Here is a 25,305-nt window from a genome sequence, read left to right as displayed (position 1 = left end):
ATGACGCCCACTTCAGTATAGGAGCATGTATATGCTGCTAAATGTGTGGCTTTCTTGATAGAGCTTTAAGCATATTAATGCCTTCATGACATTAACACCTCTTGTTACGAATTCTTCATTGTTCCAATATTTGAGATGGTACGTCCTGATGAGGTTCTGAATGAGCTGCAATTTTTTCCTCCTGTCTACTTTTTTAGTTTATTTTATACGTCATTTTTTTCTGAGGGGGGGATAAAAAGTTTAGGCTAGAAAGGTTCTGGGTTTTCCTAGAAGTTATTTACTACATTCATTACTTCTTGTCATGCTACAATAAGTTCTTGCTACAGTGACTGTAACTTGCTACAACACTACTGATGTCTATCAGGAACTATTACTGAAAATGTCTGGACTTAATGTTTGAGCTTACATCTTTGTTTTGGGTGTTTTTCTGTGAATATGAAACGTTTTTATTTTTGAAGTTGTCTCAAGCTACACAGTAGAAGTAAAAGAAAATGTAATGAAAGAATAAAGAATAGTCATTGTAGATATCTCTATTGGCAGCTGATACCTCTCCTATTTAATAATTAACAATTTTCTTGGGCTGGATTTTTGAAGGACGTATGTTAAGATGACCTCCTCTTACAACATGAGTTTTGCAGTTTTATTTTGGTAATAGTGTATCCAAAACGTTTCCAGAGAAAAGTTACTGGTGTAGTTGCATGTTTAAGTGGTTGATCACTAGGGCAATAATGCTGGTGTCTGAGCACAGCCAGTACTTTTTCCAGCTGCTTTATAGTGATATCTTGAAGCTTAAAATGTAATCTATATGGGTAAGCCACAAAAGCCACTATATATTAAAGCAGACTCTGACAGTAAATCAAAATTGAACAGCTGGCAACACTACTACAGTCATAAACTTATTTATTAAAAAAACTAAACAGAAGAATTATATTAAAAAGAGAGGAATATGTTCTACAGGCCAGTGGATATAGCTTAAAACCTGGAAAGTGCTGCAGATTAAGGGCCCAATTTATGAACATCTGTTCTGGCAGTTTCTTTGAGATTGTCATGTTCTTTACAATAAAAGTGTGAAACATGTTGTGTTCTCCCCCCACCCCCCCCGTACTAATCATGCTTTTCTGCAGTTCATAAAACTTGCATTAAGCCTTATGCAACTGAGTCTGTCTGCTTTACACACTTGCTAGAGTAATTACTATTCATGGAAGAGTAAGTACTATAGCAACATCACAGTTCCATGGTATACACTTACCCTGACTTGTTCCAAGTGGACTCATTGGCTTTCAAAAGCAATGAAAGAGCACTAAAGTTTCCTTCGTATGTTTAATCTTAGAGCGTACCAATGAACTAGCAATAATGGAAATAGGTCACTAGAGAGCAAAATAGACAGAAAAATGTCTTGTATGTGGTTTCTTTAAAATTGAAGCATGCTTACTTATCTGCTGTTTTGCTCTTTAACAGTCACTGAACCAACTGTTAACTCCCCTAATCTCTTAATTTTGAAATAAAAGATGATAGAATGATTAATTGCAATGTTTACACTTAGTACCTTACGTTTTTATCATATTGGCAGGTATGTGAGGATAAGCTTTAGGATATTCTTGATCCGTTTTGAGAGGGAACTGAAAAATCATAAATTTAAAACCGAGTGTCTAGTTCCACTGTACTGTTTTGCCTTTGACGTCAGTGCGATCAAGATTTGTTTTGGAAATTTTAGCCACAAGCCCTGCTTTATAATCAGGCTTGATATGAACAGGACAGGTTGTAATATTTTGCTCTCTAACTCTTGCTTCTTGTCTAGTAATTCAGACTGAACTGGAAGAGGCCGTTGTGAAGGGCTATCGGTTTTTCAAGCAGGGCAGACCCTACTAACATCCCAAGACCTGCTTGCCCTTAGGAGACAAAGTCAATGTCTCAACAAAGTCAGAGGTCAGGAAACCAAGGTGCAAAGGGAGCGCAGAAGAAATATGGAGTAAAACCACTTTCCTTATCCTGAGCAGATAATGTTGCTTTATTGATGAAAATGGTTACATTTGATTTCCATTTGATTAGTTTCACTGTATTATGCCTTTATTTATTAGGTTGCATAACCACATGCTTTTGTACGAAAAGAAAAAAGGATTCTGGTATCCTTTGGACAGAGGAATACCTTACGGGAACAAAGCATTTTCTGTTTCCATGCCATCCATTTCTGAGCATTTTATAGCATGGGTGCATGTCTGTGGTCTTTGTAGTGTGTATCCATTTCTGAGGTTGCTTGGCCTTTCCTCCCCGCAGTGCCCCCAGCCAGCTTGTGGAAAATTAAGGAACTGTATTTCTACCAAGTGCGTATTGGTCATTGATAGTTTCTTTTGTATTTTCATTGGGTGATACTTTTCTAATTTATTTATATATATTTGTATTGCTGAGAGAAGCATTAATAGGCAACTAAACAGAAAGTGACTTAAAACCCCTTCACAGTTACGGAAGTTGAATTTTCTATCTGCTCTAATATGAAATATCTTTTATTAATTAGTGTGCTGTGAATCATTTTATTTGTCAGTGACATACAGTATATTAATCGCAGTTGTTAAAGCATGGTTTTGTTTGTAGAAGGTTCAGAAATGTTAATGCTGCATTTGCTTTATCGGTGTGTTTACTTGTGGGAAACTTTTATTTGTTATGTTTGATGTATTAAAGTACACAAATGTATTTTATATGCACCTGCATAAAGCGTTTTACTTGTGACCTGGGTTTCATTTGTTAAACTGTGCCTTGGATTCAGCAGGAATCAGAAATCAAGGCTTTATTTCATCAAAGACAATATCAAGTTATGTCCCAGAGGAACCCCAGGCAGGGATCCAGGTTGTAGTGTTTTTTATTGGACCTGACTAGAACATTCTGGATTCCTGGTTTTGATTAGCTCAGATTTTCGTACTTGTTACGAATGCTTTGTTTCTCATCCTTGAGTCTCTTATGTGTGGGTAGATGAGGGAGGCAAGCAAATGACTGCATCAGTAAAATTTTCCACCTGCCTCCCTCTATAGGCTCTGCTGTTCAGACTGGATTACATATGTCTCTTGCACTTTTTATCCTCTCCATTCTCTTTACACCTTGTCTCTTGCGCTTGGTGCAAAGGGAATGCTGTTAATGTTGTTGGTTTTCTGTTTTGTTTTGAGAAATGTTGGTTAGTTTGCATGGTTTTTTAGTCTATTAGACATCTGCTAAATATTCTAGCAGGTTCTTTGACAGAATAAACTTGATGGATGAACTACTAAGGTCTTTTGGTTTAAATAGTAGACTGTACTAGTGCAGTGGAAAAGATTTCTTTTGGAGCTGTTACAGACTACAGGGTATATAATCCATGTGGATTAATGTGGCGTTTCCTTCATAATCCTCTGAATTTTCTGCCTTAAAAATACTTTTATGTTTTTTCTAAGAGTTTTAGTAGAAAAGACCCTTTAAATATGTGGTGCTATCTAGAATTATTACATTGTCATTGTGTGCTTTTATACTTAAGGTGTACAAGTAGAAATAAAATGTAGCATTTTTATTCTCTTTTCTTTCTGTGGGTTTTTTGTTTGTTTGAATTTAGTATCTAGTGCTATGCATTAAGTCTTTAGGCCAAGAGGGCAGATTTTTTGTGAGTATGCTGGTGCTTAAAAATGTAGACTGCTGTCTGGTGGGATTTTCAGATGTGGTTAAAGCATTGCCTGGTTGCCCAGTAGTTGATTTGGTACTTTGAAAAGTCTCTCTAGGAATGCCCGCCTGCCTCTTGATGTATCTCAGTACTGTTGCAAATCTGATTCCAAATGTTTAATTATTCCAAGAAGACATCTAAATGCAGGGGAAGTTAAATTCTTTTGGGTTCTAAACCAGTAAGTATATGACAATACTAGTGAGCTAGTTCTGAGTTGTCTGTCTGAGTTTTATGAGTTCCTAAATGTATTTGGGAATAATATTGGAACCTAGGGAGCCACTTCATTCTGGAATTAATTTTAGGATTACTTTGTGGGAAGAGCATAATAGCCAAATTCTATTATATTTGCAAAACATAATTTAATTTAATTTTGGAAAACATTTCTGAAGAAGCATAGAGTTAACATCCCATCAGCTAATAAAATCACTTAAGTGTGGTGTGCACTTAGTTTTGTGAAACTTACTTTGTGTGTTTATTCTACCTCACTTCTTGTTCTGGAATTCTTTTCCCTAGCATCAGCACAGCTGCATCATCCATTTCCACGGTCCTTTTAACCTCCACTTTTAATTAAAAAAAAATTAAATCAGATGCTGTTTAAAGCTTCCCGTTTAGTTTTGGGAAAATAAAAGTTCACATCTAGCTTAGGCGTGTGTGAACAGCTGTTAAAAGCCACAAGCAAAACGATACTTATAAAAGTGGTGGGGGAAATTTTAAGAGCAAGCTGCCAGTTTGACTGTACTTTTCAATAGCTCTTCGCTTTCAGCCAAATGGTTTTAACAATAATTCTCTTTGAAAAAAAACCCTGTATTTTATAGAAGCAGCAGCCCTAGCAGTTAGGCCAGTGGTAATAGAAGGCAACTTGCCACGTCTCTTTAACTTTTTATGAAATTTTTCTTTGAATCTGGGGAAATTGCTCATTAGAGAGGTTGGAGGGGCTGATGTCCCTCTGTGCCCACCCACCATGTAGGTACATCTGTCCCCATCTGATTCTAATGAGGGATCTTGTGCATTGAAATTCCCAAATTCCAAGACTAAAGTAAAAGGATAATACTTCCCTTGCGCCCTGTTTTGCAGGCATTATAGTCCTGCTCATGACTTAAGCATTTTGAGGTAATCATAGGATTTTATTTTTGAGTCTGAGTTTCCTAATCTGACTAATCAGTTGGACAGAAACCTGCAGGGAATTTATCAGATGCTAAGATTTAAGTGAAAAGGGAAAGGTTTGGACTTTTTCTTGTTTATTTTACCTTCTGTAAACAGGTGTGACCTGTCTCACTATGTTACCTGGTTGTAGGGGACAATAGGTTCGCTTAGCTTAAAGCTTACTGTGTCGGTGTACACAGGTATTCAGATGACACATCTGGATGTGGATTGTCTTCATACAGTTTGGAAGCCTGGCAGATATATGGCTGTAGCACAGACCTGGGCTACATGTGGCATATAGATACAACCTTGTGTGTGTGAATGTGAGACAAAATGAGCTTTGAATCCTAACTTGTGTTGATCCACTGAAATAAGATGTCCCGAGCCACACTTTCTAATAAGTCTCTTAACTTTATGTGGGCCAGCAGAATGATAATGATCATAAATGCTTTTGAAGCTGTATTCTTTCTTTTAAATTTATGTTGAGGTATCTGTAATATCTTAATCTTGGCAAATTACAGCCTGTGTTAACTGGTGCCACCATTAAAATGGTCTGTCTTGGTATTTGTTGCTTTGTTACACTTCTGACTGCCGTGCTGGGGTTTCTGCACTTGTATTGCACTTCCAGTATCACTTTTGCCCCCAGAAATATAGTCTGCAGTGTGCAGCCTAATTTGGGGGGGTCTGAAAGTTTGGTATGGCTTCCGTTTAACACATCTGTCTTTGCAATATGCCCATGGTTTTTTTGCATGCGCAGCTAGTAAAGGAGAGTAGTGTGGCAATTCCTTTATTTTATAATTGTTTTCTGCTTACATCCCTAAATATATTTAACTTCATATTATTAGCAAGCAAGAACCAAAAAGATTGTTAATCACTTCTGGTTTTGTGTATGTCTCATATTTGCATTGGTTAGTTAAAATTCCCTAAAAATTTCCTGCTGTCATTTCTGACAGCAAAAGAAGAAACAATTGGGACAAACAAAATGCCAAATGAATTATTTCTTTCTGTCACAATGAGTGTCCCTGGGCGAAGCTGTAAAGCTCTTGCAGGACCGTATGTGCTGGGATGAGAATTTTGAGTGTAATTCATAGAAATATCCTCAAGAATTGGGAAAAAATTAGGTGGTCCCAGTATAGACAGTGTATACAGGAGACCAGTAATGACCAGAGGAATGAAGAAGCTTTTATATGAAGAGGGATGAAATAGACTGAGTTCCTTAGCAGTAGGACAAAAATTTATAAAACCATGGGAAGAGACTAGAGAACAGTTATATAGCATCTTTTCAATACAGGCCCAAGGAAATCACTGCCTTTTTATTAAACAGTATGCTTAAAATAGATGAAATAATTTTTTCATATTGTGGAAAATGAAATTGTGGAAGTCGTTTATTGACTGTTGTAGAAGCCAAAAGTGCACACGGGTTCAGAAAGGAACTGCAGGGACTTGTGAAGGGCTGGTCCACCAGTGGCTGTAAAACGTTTTAGCTGTATTCCTAGCAACCTGGAGTGTCAGGCTGAGCAACGCAGATTGCCTGAGAGTGAGGTGTGTATCAAGTGTGACCGCTGTAGTTGTACAGTTTATTTTCTTGCCTCAGGACCTGCTGTTGGCTGCTCCTTGTGGCAGGTTACTGTCATGGGTTATACCAGACCTTCTAATATCAGATTAAAAAAACAAACCCAATTCTTGTTTTTTGAGCTGTTGCAACTCTTGCTGTCCCATTCCACCCTCCAAAAAACCCCCCTGAACAGTGAACAAAATGACCCTCTTTACCATTTTGCACTCCATGCGTTAGGTTGTGTAGCTGTATTTGTGTGTATTACTTTGTAGCTGATTGGTTGGAACAGTGCAGGTAGAGAAAATGTTACCTGGATTCTGGTGGTTGCTCCACAGTCTCATTTACTTTTCAGTAGAGCAGTATTTGGATAAAGTAATTAAGAGGTCTGCGGGACAGAGAAAGGCGCTGGGTAGCTGAGTAATCCCTGCTGATTAATTTTAGCCCCTTGATCTTTACAGTATCGACAAATTCAGCTGCGTACTCACCCTATTTCTTGCCTAGACTGTGTTAAAGAAGTTTGTTTTTGCTGAAAAGTGCTACAAATCTAACATGTTGTTTATGATATTTTTATAAGCATGTTTTAAATGGAAGCATGAGGGTGATACAGTTTTTCAGAATGAACATGATGTTTAACCATTAACTGAAGTCTCTTTGCTATACTAAACCTGAAAACTTCACCCATTGAAATTATGCCTGTGAAAACTTCACTCCTTCTTAATGTATATCAGAAGACAAGGAGTGTTCTAAGTCACAAAGAAACTAGGTCATCATCAGGGCCATGCTAAAATTTTGGTATATGGTATCTTGTGGCTATTTACGAGGGACTTCCTAACTTCTAGACTTGTATTCTCCCCTTCCTTTTCAAACCTAGCAAAGGAAGTGCTTCTTATCCTTGAGGACTCCTAACTATAAAAAGTAGAGTGGGTTTGTTTAACTGTGTGAGGTCATTACTGACCAACTGATTTGGGAAAATACACTTTCAGCATCTAAATTCTTCTATGAGACAGCTGTAGCTGGTTTCTCGAACTTCAGTAAAAATGGAAGGAAGCAGGAACTATTATAATCATCTTTGGTTTTAGGAAGCTTTAGAAAAACAGTGTAAAAAGTTTACAAAAAGTCCCAGCTGAACCTTAACTTGCTTAATATTTTCAAACTAAATTGAATCCTGAAATAAATTATTAGGAGTGCATACATGTGTCCAAATTCAGCTGTTCTGTGTTGTATTTCCTGCAACACTCAGCCCAATCTGAGGAGGTAGTTTTGCTATTGACTTAACCCATTTTTTTATCAACTGGTAGCAGTTTAGTCCTGGTAGCAATGCACAGGGAGTTGGTTCAGTTCACTGATCGAGCCTGAAGTGAACAGAACAGTGAGAGGAGTTCTTGTGTGAAAGAGCTTGTGGATTTGTTTTATTCTTCAGTGGTGCTATCACATGCAAAGGTTTGGAAGCATAGGGAAAGCCAGGACCATCCATTAGAATTAGTTATGGTAGCTTAAGCTGCTAACAAAGCTACCACTTTTCTAACTTGAATTTCAGGGCAGCCCCTTCCACCGAACCATCAACTTTCCTGATAAAAGTTTCTTTTATGTAAGCTTTTTTGTTTTCTTTGTTTTTTTCCTTTTGTTTTTGTTTCTTTTTTTGTGGTGTGCGTGTCAGAGAGGTAGGACAGGAGGGAATTGGATTCATCAGCACAGCCAGCTGGCCACATTAGCTTTGAGAAGACTTTGGACCCTGCTGTGTTTGATCTGTAACAAGCAAATCATGTACAAAGTACTTTTCTTATTCCTTTGGGTCCTTTATGCACTATGTACCTTTTTAAGTCTTGGATAAAATGTTAATGATTTTTATTCAGTCCCTTGTAGCTAGCCTGGTGAGTTGGTTCCCCTTCCTCCCTGAGACTGTTTAATACTGTAAAATCGCAATATTAGTATATTCTGTCTTAGTATGTCCACTATTTGATGTCTTCAACTTGTTTGGAAAAACAGTAGATATAAATATTGCAGAAGAGCTTTTGTAGCTTTTCCTCGGAATCAATCAACTACAACCTTTTATTAAGTAAATGAAGTTTGGACTGAAGTGTTCACATCATGATATAAACTTATGTCAGGAAGAAGCAAACTATAGGCGAATTCTACGTGAAGATAAGAACAGTTCTTCAGTACAATAATGAACCAGTGTGTGATGTATTCATTAAAATTCAGGGGTTTATTTTGCTTGTGTGACTACTTAGTGGTAATGAAATATGTGAATTGAGAAATGTGAAAGAGGTTTGTGCAGCCCCACTGTTACTGTCTGGTTTGAAATAATTGTGTTGTTGAAACATAAAGAGTTTGAATTCAGTTCTTTGTGGTCTTTGGAATGCTGTGGCGCAATTAAAGAAATACCTGACAAATCTGCTATCAGCAATCTGAGTATGTTTGGGTTTTATTTCTCCTTTTGTAGCTAATCAAAGTATATGTCTTTAGCAAGCAATCTTGCTTTTTTGTTATAAAAAGTAATTTAATATAAAGTTGAGTTGTACTATTAATTTTTTTAACTGCCAGTTGAAAACAGTTTGGCTTAGTAATAATTAGTTACAAAAGCTTCCAAATGGAAGAAAAACTGGGCTGCTGTCAAACAGGATTTGATACACATGGAACAGTTAAGCAGTAATAAATTGCTTAGTAACTGAGTAATTTCACTCAGATATGTGCCAATCTTGCCTCCACACTGAAAAAAAAAAAAATTGGAAGAACTGATGTTTAAAATTGCTTAATGCTGGAGGTTTATTGTAATAACAATAATACTGACTTGGCCTGATCTTTGAACATTTAAAGCTTCTTTTTATATCCTAGTGAATGATTTCATGTTCACTTATAATTTTTGTTGTGGGGGAGCTCCCAGAGGGGTATGTAGGAGAAGCATGAAGCGTCTCCAACTCTTTATTACATCTGCTGGAAGCAACAGTGGAATCAGGGCCCTGCAACTGACCTAGGCTGGCTCTGTCAGAGGCAAGTAATTCAGAGTATTAGATAAAGGCATTGCCCTTGAGAAGACAGCCAGTTTTTAACATAGGTGTTTGGCGTGAAGTCAACAAAAGTATACCTGTGGAAATGGTCTGTGTAGATAGATGCAGCAGCAGCCATCAAGAATGCTGGAGTGAATCCTGTGAGGAATTGTTATTTATTAGGTAAATGCTTTTTATAGGAAGAAGTTCTGTATTAATAGTTAATTAATAGCATTATGACATATATTACTTTGAGATACCTTTCTATGCTACACTAAACAGTGTTCTTTTTAGAACACTGTTTTAGGAACAGCTATGTAAGGATAAATCTTTTTGTTTGATGTTACTGTATGTCCGGATTTACTGTTGTTGGAGGAAATTACTTGTACAGCTGTACCTAGCTTGTAAGGCACTGTAGAATGTTTGAATTATAGGCAGAACTCAAATATGTTTAACATTTTGTGGGTGTTTGGTGGTGGCAAGGTAGGTGGGTTTTGCTTCATATTCTGCCTCTAATGACTGCATCTAATCTATTTATAAGGAGATATCTGCTTTTAATAACAGGAAAATTTCACAAGGAATAGTGAGTCAGACTGTTAATTTGCCTGCCCTTTTGATTGCTGACAGGGAATTCAGCCCTTCTGAGCTGACAAAGGCTGCGGTTCCATGATCCGTTGGTTTTGCGGTGAAGCCAGTTTACAGCTTGAAGTTAGCACCGCTGCCCCGTGGGAAGTCGGATCTGTGACTTGGGTTAAACAGAAGATTGCAAAAAGGAATAGCTATTTTTAGCATGGATCAGCTCACTGAGCTTTGTAAGCTTGTATGAGTTGCATGGCCTCCTAAGTAGGTGAGGAGAGAATAGTGTGCTGTGGCATGGGGGTGAGCATGAATAACCAGGAGTGGGACAGGGTAGTGAGATATTCCAAGTTTTGGTGCTGATAACGATAGGTCTTGAGGCTGTGCCTAGAAACTCTTGCTGTTGACTGCAGAAGACAGATGTGCGTGGCTGGAAGTAGGATCTAAGACCTGTTGTGTGAGTTTACATTAAGAACCCAAGACTTTGAGTCTATGAAATTATAGTGAGCTTTATATTTTATGGCTGCCAATCCAGTAAATCTTTGTGGATTTTAGAATGGTAAATAATTTAGTAGTGTTCTTATTATGTAACTGAAGATAATTGTACTTTGTTCTTGGAATTGTTAAAATCAGTGAGGTAGCGGATACATCAAATTAGAGAAAGGATCTGAGAGAGAGCTAAAAAAGCTGATCCATCCATGGCTTGCAGATATATTGGACTAGCACCATCTTCTGAATGTTTAGTACATTACAGTTTTATGTCTTCACCAAGGTATTAAAGAACATTTGAAAAAAAACTTGCTCAACTTTGAATTTCTGTAATCACAGTACTGTAATATTCTATATACACTCTATTCAGTTTATGAAATTGTTAAATTAAACCAAACCAAAGGACAGCTAGTCAAATTAGTGGGAAATTAAGATTTTTATTTTATACTTTTTTAACCTCTGTCCTAAAAAGTACATTTAATATTGCAAGGAAGGAAATTACTTTGTGAGAAAGCTATTGAGAGTCCAGCAGTTTGTCAGTGGTAGCTCAGCTAAATCAGTTTAAGCAGTTTGAAAAAAAATTTCAGTGATCCTGATAAAAATTGTTTAACGCCGAATCAGAGAAGGGTCTGTTGCTATTTTTCTGTCAGCTAGTCGTGTTTCAGAGCACTTGGGCAGTCATTAAGGTTCAGTATAAGGAAGCTTGGAAACTCCTCTAAAAAACTGTAATCTGTAATTTAAAGGGAAACATATTTTTTGAAATTAGGCTCATAGAGGATAATTTGTTCAGAGGAGTTCATATGAATGTTTTAAATGATGTATTATAGTCATACTGCTGTTAAAAATTTCTTAAAAAAAATTATAAAGCAAGTAATTCTATGTTTCTCATATGTTGCTCTGTAAAGGATAATATTAATGAGAGAAAATACAGGTTCTAAATGGTACAACTTTTGTCGTTACTAGTGCTAAAACATTTGCAAATAGAAGATGACATATCACTTGAATCTTGCTTTTTTATCAATGTGTATATTTAATTATTGTTTTTGTGAAGGATGCTGCATCCAAAACTATTACTACTTGTAGAAACTTGTTTGTTTTTATTTTGCTTTCCCAATGTCATTCATTGAAAACCATCAACTGTGTTCACTGTGACTCCACAGTGCTTTTTATAATTTAATGAATATAGCAAGAAAAATCCATCTGGGGGGTGTTATTATGTCTCAGCCATTTGCTCATTTCTCCTTGTCTCCAGGAGACAGCTATTTATAAGGATGTTTGAGTCCGAGTTAACAGCTTTAACTTAATAAGGAAGTAAAACTAATTGCTGTCAAATTTCTCATTGGCACAAAGGGTAGGAAGCCTGAACACAAGTTTTAAAGAAGATGAAAGAGGATTTAATGCACAAAGTAATAAATAGATGGTTCGGTGAAACTTAATGTGATTGGAGACAAGGCTTAATTTATCTTTTCATTAATGTTTCATTTTTCCCTTTGTAAAAATAAGAATAGTATTTGCCTAATTTACTGGGAAGAGAATCAGTCAGCAAATGATTCGTTAGTAATTGCCGAGTGGTTATAAACTGGCGGTAAGGGCCATGTAAGGATCTGACTGGATAAAAAGCAACAGTGACCAAGCTGTCTTCCTTCCAGGAGGAGCTTGTAATTTTATAATACAGTTCTCTGTGGAAAGTAAGAACTAATTAACCAAAGGTGTGAAATCAGAGAACGTTAAAGTCCTTTGAGATGATTATTTTTTTGAGAGAGTGGCATTTGTTTCCTGAAGCTGGGCTGTTCATTCTCCATACCAGTATGCACAAACGTGTTTCGTGTTCTTTCATTCACATTCCCACTTAATTTGTTAAGCTTACCCTAAGGGTTTGTTTATTTAGGTCTGTACATTGCAGACAGTAAACAGAGATATGTGATAAAGTCTTCTGTACAGGGGTCTGTGCTGCCACATCTAAACTCCATGTGCCAGATTAGTACTTAATTTAGTCATCTCTGCTATGCCACTGTCTGCCACCTAGATGTATCTTCAGTGTACTGAGTCACTTGAGTTGCAGAGTGGGGAGATGACAGTCAACATGTCTTTCATCCTTCTCTCTTACTGTGTCTTTATAATACCCTTCTAAAAAGAAGAAAAAATAAGATAAATAGTTGTTCCAATTATGTTTTAATCCTAAAATAACACTATGAGGTGACTCAGTTGTGTGTAATACCATCTTTTTTGAGTACTTGTTTGCAAACATGTCTCTGTTAGTGGCAGGGGTAAGGAGTATAGGTACCTAAACACAAGGGATCAGACTGTAACAATCATTGTAATCTTAGTCCGTTCAGTCAAATAATAACTGGTTGCAAGGATTTCTGCCAAAAATTTAATAAAAAAATGAAAATGGGAAATGTTTAACTGAGAAAAAAATACAGTCTTTTCAGCTGTCTCTTCACGCTGTGTAAGCCAGTCATCTGTCGTCATAGTCTTGAAAAGAAACTTGGGTGTATTATTTTTTTCTTCATAAGAAATTTCACTCTGATATGAGAAGATGCCTGCTGTTTGTATTTGCAAAAGTTAGCATATCTTGTTAAAAATGACCTGTCATCTGTCAAAACATTATACGTGATTGTTATTAGGTGAGAATCCTGTCACATTGTGTCCTCCATAGTTAGCTGCACTTGGTGTGCTGAGATTGGGACGTTTGCTTCTGGCTGCTCTTCTTGGTTTTTGTTGAAACCTGTTTTAAATGTTAACCTCATTAACCTAAGATGCACAAGAAATACTGGTTTTATAGCTTTAGAAAAAGTGCTGAAATTCTTCATTCATTAACAGTATTTGAAAGTCTCATTTAATATGGGAAGTTTTTATGAGGGAAACTTAAAAAACTATAGCTACTTCCATAAATACAAATCAAAGAGAACTTTTCATGCTAAACCACATTCTTTCTTATTGTTTCCTATGTTAGAACAAAATATTATTATCAACCTGATTTTTATTTTGCGAAGTACCCTTATTCTAAGAAGCCAGATTTTGTGTCTTCAAATGTCTTTCTTTGAGAGGAAAGAGAATTCCACGTAGGCTTTCTAAAAATAAGTTGAAATCCATAAGAGATATGAATAAAACCAGGCAAACCTCACTTCAGAGGCAAGATGCCTTTCTGTTTTTAACTGGAGACCTAAGAAATTGCTCATCTTTCCCATATTAGGCATACATTTTCTTGCCCTATGTCTTTAGGAATTTGTATGTTGGTTTAGAAGGAGCTCAGATAATAGATTTGACATTTACAGAGTTGTCCTTTTAATAATTGAGAAACATATGAGCAGTTAATTTTTTTTTTTTTTGAGGAGAAAGTTTTACTATATTTTGTGTCAATTATAAGTTTTTAAGCTATCAGGTTTGGTTTTCTTTGCTTTCTGAAACCAGTAATTTCCTATTGTAGCTCGAAATGTTAAGTGTAGCTTTTTAAGTAAAAAAGTACAGCAGCAACTATTATTATTGTGCCTTAGCAGCTTTTCTAATACAACATTTGATTTGTTACTATGTCCTCATAGGGAAGCATCAGCAGTAGAGTGTACATGACAGTGAGAAAGTAAACACATGCTTGCAATCAAATTAATGTATTTCATCTGTCTTCAATTAATAACAATCTGTCATGCTATCTATCTGAGAAGCGGCATAAACAGTTTATTTTGTGTTTGGAATAACTTCCTGGAGGTAGTTAATGTGACATGTAGTTTGTCTGACATGAGTATAACCAGATCAACACTCTAGATGTTTTCTTGATAACCTAAAAAAATTACTGAGAAAGTCTGTACTGGAACTATATTTATGTTTTGGTTTGAGCTTCCTTAAATCAGAGCAGTGGCATAGTTTTCAGGACTTCCATGGAAGAGTTTTCTTTACTTGGCAGTTACACAATTTTAGTGTGAGAAAAAAAGATTGAAAACATTAATAAAAATTTAAGTATAAAAAGCTGCAGTTAGCACTCAGACATTCCGGTCTGAATATTTGAGAAGTACGTGCTGTAGTAATTTAAAACTACCAAATCAAAGATGATTTTTAAAAAGCAAGATAATACTCAAAATCTTATAGTAGTGCAGATTTGGTGCTGTTGCTGTCAAATTAATTTATTATTACTTCTTCATAATTCTGGTTACCGTTATTATATAATTATTAGTAACATCAGATACTTGTTCTATCAGATGACTTTATTTGCACAGAAAGACCTTTTCTGTCTAATTAGAAAATGAAAGTGCACATGCTTGAAGTTATAAGTAATCTGGTCAAATATTCTATTAAAAATGAAATAGTTTCATCTTTTTAGTGGGAAAGCAGTAGGTTGCTGCTAAGCTGAGAAATAAAAAGTGAAGGAGGTTTTTTCATTGCCTGGTTGGTATTTTTTTTTTTCCATTTTTTTTGGAGTTATGGCAGAATTAGAATTTAAAGTGGTTAATTACGGCAGAAGAGGCCTGAGAGGGCTTCCTTCTGGCCAGAGAGGTGGGACCTGTTAATCCATGCTCTGCTGAGGTGCTATGGGGCAGAGGTCTGATAAATTGGGCAGTCAATCCTTTTGCCCAGAGTACTGCTCCCAGTGTTCATCGTGATTTCTGTTTTATTCATTAGAATAGTGGATATTTAGCACATCTTGGAGAAATCTGTCTTTGATTCCCTTTTTTGTGCACTTTGCTCATGTATGTGAAAAGCAGAACCTTCACACTCTGAAATTAAGATGATTTGTTGAGCAGTGTCTGCTGCATGAGGATAAACCTGTGTAACAGTATCGTCGTCTTTAGGTTTTTGGGTGCTCAAGCTAGGTTCATTCTTAAGAAATAGGTCTGAAATTATACAAAAAAATGGGGTGAAAGAGAGATCGTCATATACAGCCCCCTTTTTTATGACCCTGGAGTATTTTCAGAAAAGAAAATATGTACATAATTTTAAGCACATGTAAATCAAATTAATAAATTATTAAAGCATTTTACTTGTCATGTCTGTGTGGGCTAATCATGATAGCTCATTATTTAAACATTATGTAATTGTATACCTTGTGTGAACAGCTGCAAATACTTTGCAGAAAGATTTATATTTCATTTTTCACTGCATACTATAAAAGAATATATTTTTGTGTGGTACTATAGATTAAAACAGATGTTTACTCGTAAATTTAAAACTACCCTCAATTATATTAAGATATGAAACAGTTATAATATGCATGATAAAAACGAAACTAGATAGTTGTAAATTCATGTGTTAATAAATTTTTTAATGGAAAATACTGGTATTATCAATAAAAAATTGAGTTTAAACAGCAGAACTGCGCCTTTGTAGCAGAGTCTTTTGCAGTCACTGCAGTTGCAAGGCTTGAAAGTGAAAGATGATCAGATTTGGGTGGAGCAGCCGTCCCTTTATTGAGATTCTCTGAACTATTTCATGTTTCTTTTCATACATGCAGTTTATAAAGTGGTTGGGTTAGTTATCACTGGTATGTAATAATTAAAATGACTGTATAGGGCCTTACAGCTTGCAAGGGTAATCTCATGATCCAGAAGAAGTGGCAACAAACTATTAAACAGTCACAGTTGCTTAACATGCATTATGCATGCTACTCAGCTGTTTATGCCATTCTGAACAAGTACTGTCACTATTTTTTCAGCTGCTTGGAAGCACCTGTGCAAGTTATATATTTGTGTTTCTTTCAGAATTACCTGAAAGGAAGGTTCATGCAAAATGGATGTTCCCAGATTTAAAAAAACCCCTGTGCTTTTACATGGAGTTCTTCTCCAGTGATCTTATGAAAGAGACTGGCAGCCCTGTAGGAAAGGGAGATAAATAGCATGAGTAGCAGCCTTAACATTCTGTATAAATTATGTTCTGCTGTCTTTTTAGAGTATGTGCTTGTGTGATTTTAGAGTTATTTGCTTGTGTGATAATACTTAAATCAAAATATACTATTACATTTTGGCAGTTTGAAAGATTATAAACCCAGAACATTCATCATTGTTCTAACTAGTGAAATAAAATTCCAGCTTTGTTTCTGTGAGTTATATTACTCTGATAAATTGTTATGTATTTTTTATTATTGCCCTAATTTAAAGACAATACAGCTGTGGGATTTGATATCACACTTATTCCTTGAAGCAAACTCTGGTGATCAGATTGCATTTATTCTAGTTCATTTTGGTGAAGCAGGTGAGCTAAAGTAGTATTAAAGATACTTAACTATTGGTTTTCCACATATATATGGTGTAATGGAATGGAAATGATTGTTTTTCCCTGCAACGTGGTGCTATGTGGCTTGTTTCAGGCCTTTTTTTCTTCCCTTATGGAATGGTACATATATGTAAATGGTGTAAAAGAAACAGTTATGGCATTAATTTATTTACCATTAGTGGCACTAGAGTATAAAGTCAAAAGTAGCATTATTATTCAGTCAAGACTGTTGCTGTTGAATGGCTGTGTGTGGGTAGATTTTAAAGCACCCATTTGTGTTTCATCTAATGCCTTTTTTGTGTGTTCCTTGCTACTACCCAATAAAATTTTGGTGACTTAATTTCTCAAGTAAAGTTATATAGAGTTTTGACTTTGAATAGCTATACTCTCAAGTGTTTGCTCAGAGATTTTCTATCATTTGATATCTAGCCTTGCAGACAGTTATTTAAAATAAGGCTTCCTTTTCTGCTTAGAGTTAGTTCTGTCGGCTTTTCACTGCAAATAAGTGATGTATCGCAGCAATTCAGAGGGTAATGAAAATGTCGTTTATATAAATCACCTGAAGATGTGACCTAATCAGTTCTCTCTGGTCCTAACTTAAAGCTACTGTTTTGTCCTTGCCTTCTTTGAAATGTCTTTTGCTCTCCACAGAGGTGACCATGATGGTTTTTAAGTATTTTTTTTAACCTAAATTATGCAGTGTTCTTCTTACCTGTTTTTCTTCTCATGTTGTCAGGAATGCCTTAAAGGGAGTATCCTGGGATTTGGGATGTGGGAGTTCCATACTTCTCTCCTAGATTCTGTTTGATTTTTATTTTTTTTTTTCCTTGGTAGATCTCTGTTTAGTCTCACCTCAAATTAAAACTGAACTCTCCAGAGTTCATGAGAAGCAAGTATTTTAGTAATCCTTGCCTACTTTTGCTGCAGCAGACACTGATCTTTGCTGGTTTCATCTCTGGAGGAAGATTTTCACTTGCATCCATTTGGCTTGGTGGAAGTTATGTCTGAATTCCTGAAGTTTCTGATATATTTTTGTTGTGCTTGTATTTTTGGGGGGTATGTGTACATACAGATGCATACAGATGTGTTATGGAGCAACAGTTTATCTTGCTAGCTTTAATTGAAATGACTCTACACTGAACAGGCTTAAAGGTGAATGTTTAGTTTTTATTTCAGAGAAACAAAAAGTTGGGCTGTTGACTAGGTAGTTAGAAACAGGTTGGCAGGAGAGGAAAAGTGAAGCAATGGAGATATTTTTTGGAGAGTAACTGGCAACCATGGGGTTTTTTTGTACTCATCGTATGAACATTTTTTAGTGTGCATTTTGAGCATAAAAATGAGCAAACTACAGCAACACATATTTTGTATGCCTTTTCTTAGAAAGGGTCTTCAAAATGACTGGTGGCTGATAAGCCCCTTTTTTCGTCCTCAAGTCAATCAGAAAAACAGTGATTTCTTCCTCTCTCACCCATGGCTTGTGATGTCATTCCACTCTCCTCCGTTGCTCCTGATGTCCTCTTGCTTCCCCTGATTCCAGTTTTTATGTGATTTATTTAAGCATTCCATTTAATGCAAGTATACTAAGTGGTTCCTGTATAGTCAAGGAATTCGCAATGTGCTAATTTGACACTATTAACTACTTGAACTACCATTCCTGCCAATTGGTCTTATTTTTAAGATTTTTAGAATTTTACAAATGATAGATGAAAGAAATGTTGGCACTGCATTCTGTAGAGCTTGCGCATCTTGGGGTCGCTTTAGCTTTTTGTGATCAGAAAACATAATTTATTAATGTAGATAGCAGAGTTTATATCCAAGCACTTAAGCAAAGTACTGGTTTGTAACATTTGTGTGCTTTAGAGATTCACTGTTTGCAAATAAATCTCTTCTCACTTTAAAAACTAAAATCCTCCTGTCTCCTTTAGACATCCTATTGTGAATTTCTAGCCATCAGTTTATATTCTACTTGGTAAAAATGGAGCTATTAATTTTCCCTTGTCACTCTTGTCTTTCTCATTCACTTCAGATGAGAAGGATGACTGTACCATCTGGCACATAAACTTCACTTTGGGACTTTCTTTAAATGTTTGTATTTGATGTGTGTCCAAATCTTGCAGATTCTTTCTTTGAAACCTTTGTTAGATAATGGCCTATCATAACCATTACCACAGTTAAAATGTTCTTATTTTGCATCTTCATTTCAGTAATTGCTTTTTCTTGGCCAGTGCGATGTTATCTAGCCATTTAGAGTATTATGCAGGATCATTTTCCTGGTTTGTCAAATCAAGCCGTATTTATGTATCTGATTCTATCCAAAACTTATTTGTCTCTGCCTTTCAACTTTTCATGGCTTAAGTGCATTCTAGTATCATCGTTCATCCTAAGATATCTATTCCTGCTGTTAATTGGCTCATCATACGAGCCCACATTGGCCAGCTGTTTGTTTTCTTTCTATAAAGTCCTTGCATTCCTTATAAGCATCTTTTTAGAAAATCGTTTTTCTCCTCCAAATCCCTCCTTAAAGTCTTTTTGCTGTGATGTCTAAATAAAAGCTGGACAAGACTTATCTCCTGGTGTGCTAAGAATTCTGCCTGTTGAGCTGACCAGTATCAGATGTTCAAAAAAAAAAAAAAAACCCAACAAAAACTGGAGGGTATCTATTCACTGTACTTTAGCTGATCTTCAGTAACTATGTCTTTGCCCTTAGCCTGGGGAAATGAAAAGTAATATGAGTTAGGATAGTCGTCTTTCATTGACTGCAAGCTGCAATTTTGTGTAGGTTAATTTTTATTAACACTTGAAACCTGTTTCTTGTACTAACACTGTGCCCTCTTTCATTGAGAGCTAATGTAACATGAATTGCCTTGCATTTACTGTGGGCTGAGAGTATGCATGTGGACAGTTACCTGGCAGTTATCTAGCATAACAATAATTGTACAGTTCGCAGCAGACTGCCCATAATTCAGAAGGGACAAGGTAAAATACTTCTAAGTGGGGAGGTGAACTGAGAATTACAGAAAATTTGGAAACATATTTTCACTTTGATTTTTCACTTCCAAGTCTGTTAGATTCTAGGATTGTTTGTGCTTTTAGTTTTTCTACTGTAGTAAAGTATATGCTCCAATAGCCATATAATATTCTTGATGTTTCTTCAAATAAAAAATAGGAGGCATTTGAGGATATGATTTCCGATATGGCAATGGCATTTTATTCCTGAAAATTTATCAGTTGTTGTGTTCTTCTACTCCCTAATTCTTTCCATCTTGGGAAAGAGTTTTAAGACAGATTGTAAATTGTGAGCTTGATTTTACATAACATATATATATTACTTACATAATCATGACTGGTATTTTAGAGGGATGGACTGTAAATGCTATCTACCTATCTATTTTTATTGTAATCTTGTGTAGGTTTTTGGAGGTGAGGTATAGCCAAAGACATACAGCGAGTGAAATTTGAAGGTAGGGTTAAGTTTCCTTTAAGGGCTCATCAAATAAAAATAAATATATTTTTATTTTTCCCAAAAGAGTAATCTCACTGTTGCGTTTTCCAAGCTGCACTTAAAGCTAATATGCGAAGAGTAAAAATAATAGTTAATAATTATATGGTTTAGGCAGCATGCTCTATTTTATCCTTAAAAGCGTTTCAACAGAGACTCCCTTCTGGTAGCTATATTTTAGAGAAAAAAATTAAGTAGCTGTTTCATAGACTGCAAAGTCAATAGCAATTTTTTAACAAAATTGGCATTGATTTGGGGCTTTATCTTAGTAAATGTTCTTCCTTTTGAAACTATATATTCTACGTTTAGTATTATGAAAAACTGTGCTACAAGCATTAGTGTTAACAGCCTAGTATTTTAGTCCTTCACAAATTAATGCTTGTGGTAACTGGACGATTTTAGGCCTGTTCTTATAAACAAGGCCTTACTGATGTGCTAGGAACAGTAATATGTGGCAAAAACTCCACATTAACCAAGGTAAGCAGTATAAATGGGGTGTAGGAATCCCCTGCTAGACTAAAAATCTCCAAGAGAAAATCTCCAGAGCCTACAAATTAAAGACCTCCAATGTCATTTTAAAATAAAGCCTTTTATATAGTAGGAGAGCATTTTTTCAGCTGATAATCAAATGACACTATTATGCAGGCTTACTAGATTTGCAAATTTACAAGTTTTTACAAGTCAGTTGGGTCCCTTCCTCAGGAAATCAGTTTAAGTTTTTTTTCCTGTATTGACTCAAAGAGCCTGGTTGTCCTTAAATCCTTCTGAATATATTTGCCTTATAATTTGACGGCATTGAGTCAACACCCTTATAGGAACTGCAATGCAATAAAAAAGAGAAACTGTTCAATATAGTTTCCAGTTACCTTGGGATCAGATTTGGAGAAACTGGAATGCGTACAATAAAACCTGTGCAAGGCTTCCATTTTGCTTTGGAAGCACCTAGTGCTTTTTCAACATAAAATATTAAATTAAAAGCTTTGCTCTGCTTCCAGTGGTTGCAAAATGATAAAAATGAAAATGTGTATGACTCTTGAAATACGCATTTTACTGGTTATAATCTTCTGAACTGTACAGTTATGGAATTGAAAGCTTCATATATGAGTAATGAAGAATCAGTGCTTTTACTGAATTCATTTTTTATTATAGTGTTTTTCTTCTACCATATTCTGCATCTACGTTCTTTATAACTTACTTACATTTTTTAATTAGAAAAAATATGTAGATTCAGATGTGCTTGGTCAACTCTATTTTGTAAAAGTCTTTAGATGACACTGAAGCCTCCAATATGCATCATGCTTGCAAGCAGAATATGCAAAACTTAGTTGTCTCAAGTTTCTGTATGTGGTTAACAGTAAATTTGTTACAAATTGTGTGTATCCAGCAATAAGTTTCTCCTTTATTTTAGATAAGAATTAGTCGCATTTGATCATGCAGTTTTATTTGTGGTTTCATTTTAGTTTGCAAATAATATTAACCTGATGTAATTTGTTATTTTTATTAGGGCAAATGTTTATAGGAAGAAAGAAACCTGCATTTGCATATACCTGTAAAGGAAAAGATTACATCTGATGTGTTTCCAATGAATAATTTCTAAGACAGGTAACTGAATGGGCTCCATTTTAGTAATTTTTCCTTTCTTCAACCTTTTAGTTGACTTGGAGCATATGCGCGCGGTGAAAGTTGACAAGCACCAGCGATTTTGTCAGGAAAACAATTTCAGTAGCCATTTCGTGTCAGCCAAGACAGGAGATTCTGTAAGTAAGAAAAATAAAACCCTTGTAGATGTCTTTTTCATTTTTAAACATGCAGAAGTTTTATTATACTTCGCATATCAAACCGTGGAGAACAATGACTGTTGCAGGTTGTTTTAGCCTGCCTAGTTAAATGAAAAATAGATCTTTGTGTATATTCTTTATTAATTACAGTGATTTCTCATCTGATTTGCAGTTTAATGTATAGTTTTTAATATGATAATGGTCTAGTTTATATGTCAGCATGAGAACAGCTATACCCGTTTGCTGACAGCCTGTAGTTAAATGTATTCTTTCATTCCAGGTGGAGTCCCATCTATAGACCATCAATATAGAAACTTTGAACAGTTGATAGTGTCACAAGACCCTGTTGCAATCAAAGTTTTTAATAGGGGTCCTGAGCCATTGGAGACACTCCTTCTGCAGGTCCATTGAAATTTGAACATTTGGTGTTTTTAATGCTTCGCAGAGTATATTTTTTGAACAACCTTTTGACTCTGAGCTAGCTGGGTTATTTGTTTTAGTTGTAAGTGTATGGAAGAAAAGGTTATTTCTTAGTTGACTGTGTCAGTCAAATCAAATCACATTGTATTATTTTGCTGGATATGTCACATGACTAATGACTGTCATTCCCATAAAACAGTCCTGTATCTCTCTCCTGTGCTACTTATGACGGCATACTTCATTTTTATTATTGAACAGTAAGACTGTGTTCAGTTATATGCAAGTATAACTCTGTAACACAAATAGAATCAGTTTTTAAGATCTTTGATGAAATGTCTGCAATGTACTGCCTAATTTTATAAGATAATAGCTTTTCTTTGAAGTCTAACAATTTTGCTGTTACAGATGCAGTGAGTCCTCATTCTCCTTACAGTTTGTGTTAAATCTTTGGCATAATTTTTTTGTTTAAATTAGGGTTTTTTTTTAAGGTAGAAACAGAAGAAAAAAGATGTATAATACTTCACCCAATGAAGTATGCATCTGATAAAATGTATTCCTTTCTCAGGCAAACAATCTTTTTTTTTTTTTGAGATTTAGCAACAGGAAGAATAAGCAGTTCTTTTTATAAGGTTGATATATTTAACATAGCAAAATATGAAGGAATCTTTATTATGTCTTTTAATTGATTCATGAATTGCAGCAGCATCCTGCTGTATGTACTGATTGTTCTTTTTTTCACTTGCTGTATAAAGACAAAAGTAAATTTAAACGTACCTAGAAAGCATTAACCAGAAATCTGAGTATCTACTAAGAAAAGAAGGTATGAGGTATGGTTTACAGTAGTTCATTTTTTTTGTTTCAGTATAGATTTGAATTACTTCCTCATATTTTTTAGTAGTTGTGCAGGAAAGACAGGGTGCTTACCCTAGACAGTGATTTAAGAAAAGACCTTCAATTGCTGCTTTGGTTATAGGCTTAGTTAAGATAAATGTTTTTTTGTTTACCTCGGATCTTTCCAACTGACTCATTTGCAAAAGATAATTTTGTATTTAAATTTCATTCTTATCATTTTAAAAAAGCCCAAAATTCTCCTCAGAGGAGAAATAAACTTCATGAAAGATTTAGTATAGCTGTCTTACTGTCTATCAAATTGTATACGTAAAGCACTGAACTTGTGCCTGATGTTTTGCACACAAAGCATCCTCATGATAGGTGATCTAGCTCAATACACCGAGAACCTGGTGTGGGTTAAAGTAGGTGACTGGAAAAGAGACCTTGTTCAGGATTTCTTGCTGTGTGGATTCTAGTAGACCAGTACTAGACCAAGTAGTTTAGAGAAAGAGAAATTATTTTGGAAGCTACTATGGTCTGTTGGTTCTTCCACTGATTCGTTGCTGTTTTCCATCTTGGGTGTAAGAAAAGGTTGTATAAATTGTCTGGTTTTGAATTTTCACTGAAAATTACTAAAATCACACAGGGTCTTTGGAGTCCAGCTGCCTGATGAAAAGCAATGTTTGTTAGTAGTTTAGATTGTGAGCTCAGTCGAATAACCATGTAGATGAAATATAATATGGGGTTCAGCAACAGTGCAAACTTAAGCTGCTTCTCTTTAACATCTGTTCTTTGATTTAAAATGCAGCTGCCTAAAGATTGGTGGACTGGATTGAGATGAAGTAAAGCATTGCCATCCAGTGCTATCTGTCCAAACATGTCCAAATTCTAACTGCCAGGCTGCTGCATCATCTTGCTTGTTTTCTAGATACTCACTTTCGTTATAACATCCATAATATTTTGTAAGACTTCAGAACAAACAGAGCATTGCATGGCTTTCATATTGACAATGTTTTTTAAACATGTGCAGTATAGCTTTTGGTGATGTTGATGCACAGTTCTGTTGTTTTCAATTTCAGAAACCTGTAGGTTTGTCTATTGCAGAATACACTGGTAATATATTTTTTGTGTTAAACATCAGTGAATACCCTTATTCATATTTTATAGCACTGAGAGTAGTATTTTAGAGGCGAGTTGTGTAAAAGCTTGTTTAAACTTAAGTCTCTGGAGGCAGGGTAGAAGTGTTGCTTAGCAATCCGGCATACTGTTCATTCCTTGTACCATTGTTGAGTTATTTTCTCCTGATTTTTAAACAAAATTGAATGTACCAGATGAGATTGTTTTCAGGTCTCTCTTGCACAGATCATAATTTAATATATCTAATTGTTTAACAGTATTTTTTATATATTTGAAAGAAATTCATGAATGTCTGTTTTTAATCTTTTAAGTGCAATTTAATTTTTTTTCCATAGGTCTTCTTGTGTTTTCAGAGAATTGCTGCTGACATACTTGGCATCAAACTAAACAAAGCAGAATTGGAGCAATCACAGGTGACTTTTCCACAAATACATGTTTTTTTTATTTCCTGGTATTTTATTTATTGTTAAAAAAATCATTGGAAATTAGTAAGTGTCCTTTAAAGCATGTAAATATAGGGAGAAAGGTCAAATTTAGAGCTTTGCTTAAAAACAGTGCATAAAATTGGTTTAGAAATTAAATCCTCTCTATATGTATTCATATGCAGGTAGCATGGAAGATTTTTTTTATACACTTTAAATACTGTACATTGGTGTCAGATATGGTTTTTATGACAATTGTTCTTTTTTAATTCTTTACATATTTAAAAAACAATTTCATTTTAAAACTACAAATTTAAGTCATAAAAGGCATAAGCTTCTGTGGGTAGAAGTGTTCTAAATCAACCTTAATTGTAGTAATACAGGAAAAAGTAGTATTTTTTCAGTCTGAGAGTTGGGAATTAACCGTGTTAAATCCTACGTTTGGTTAATCTCAGATTTTCATCGTCTTTGTGTGCCTGTATAATACAGGACCTCAGAAGTGACTCTGCCTTGGGGAAGGAATATTGGCTTTGTAAGGTCACTATTTCCCATTTTATTCTGATTTGCAAATGAAAAATAAATCCTGTTCTG

At 35.3% G+C, this 25,305-nt stretch overlaps 1 protein-coding gene across 3 annotated transcripts in view; it reads left to right on the top strand.

The window, feature by feature from the left end:
• The window catches only part of RAB28 (RAB28, member RAS oncogene family), a 63,301-nt gene that overhangs the window by 30,647 nt on the left and 7,349 nt on the right, over window positions 1-25,305 (top strand). For all 3 annotated transcript variants that reach the window (XR_009729497.1, XM_061379944.1, XM_061379943.1), the window contains exons 5-6: window positions 21,780-21,883; window positions 24,628-24,705. Coding sequence is in view for 2 of the 3 variants with exons in the window: in XM_061379944.1 (XP_061235928.1) it covers window positions 21,780-21,883; window positions 24,628-24,705 (182 nt within the window). In the remaining variant the exon portion in view is untranslated. The remainder of the gene's footprint in view (window positions 1-21,779; window positions 21,884-24,627; window positions 24,706-25,305) is intronic.

This window comes from Neopsephotus bourkii, unplaced genomic scaffold (genome assembly GCF_033783945.1).
Source record: "Neopsephotus bourkii isolate Nb327-2 ecotype Australia unplaced genomic scaffold, CSIRO-AGI_Nbou_v1 NB_1780, whole genome shotgun sequence".
In the NCBI taxonomy this organism is placed as follows: domain Eukaryota; kingdom Metazoa; phylum Chordata; class Aves; order Psittaciformes; family Psittacidae; genus Neopsephotus; species Neopsephotus bourkii.
The sequence above is the reverse complement of the archived record's forward strand: the minus strand, read 5'-3'. Positions and strand labels throughout refer to the sequence as shown.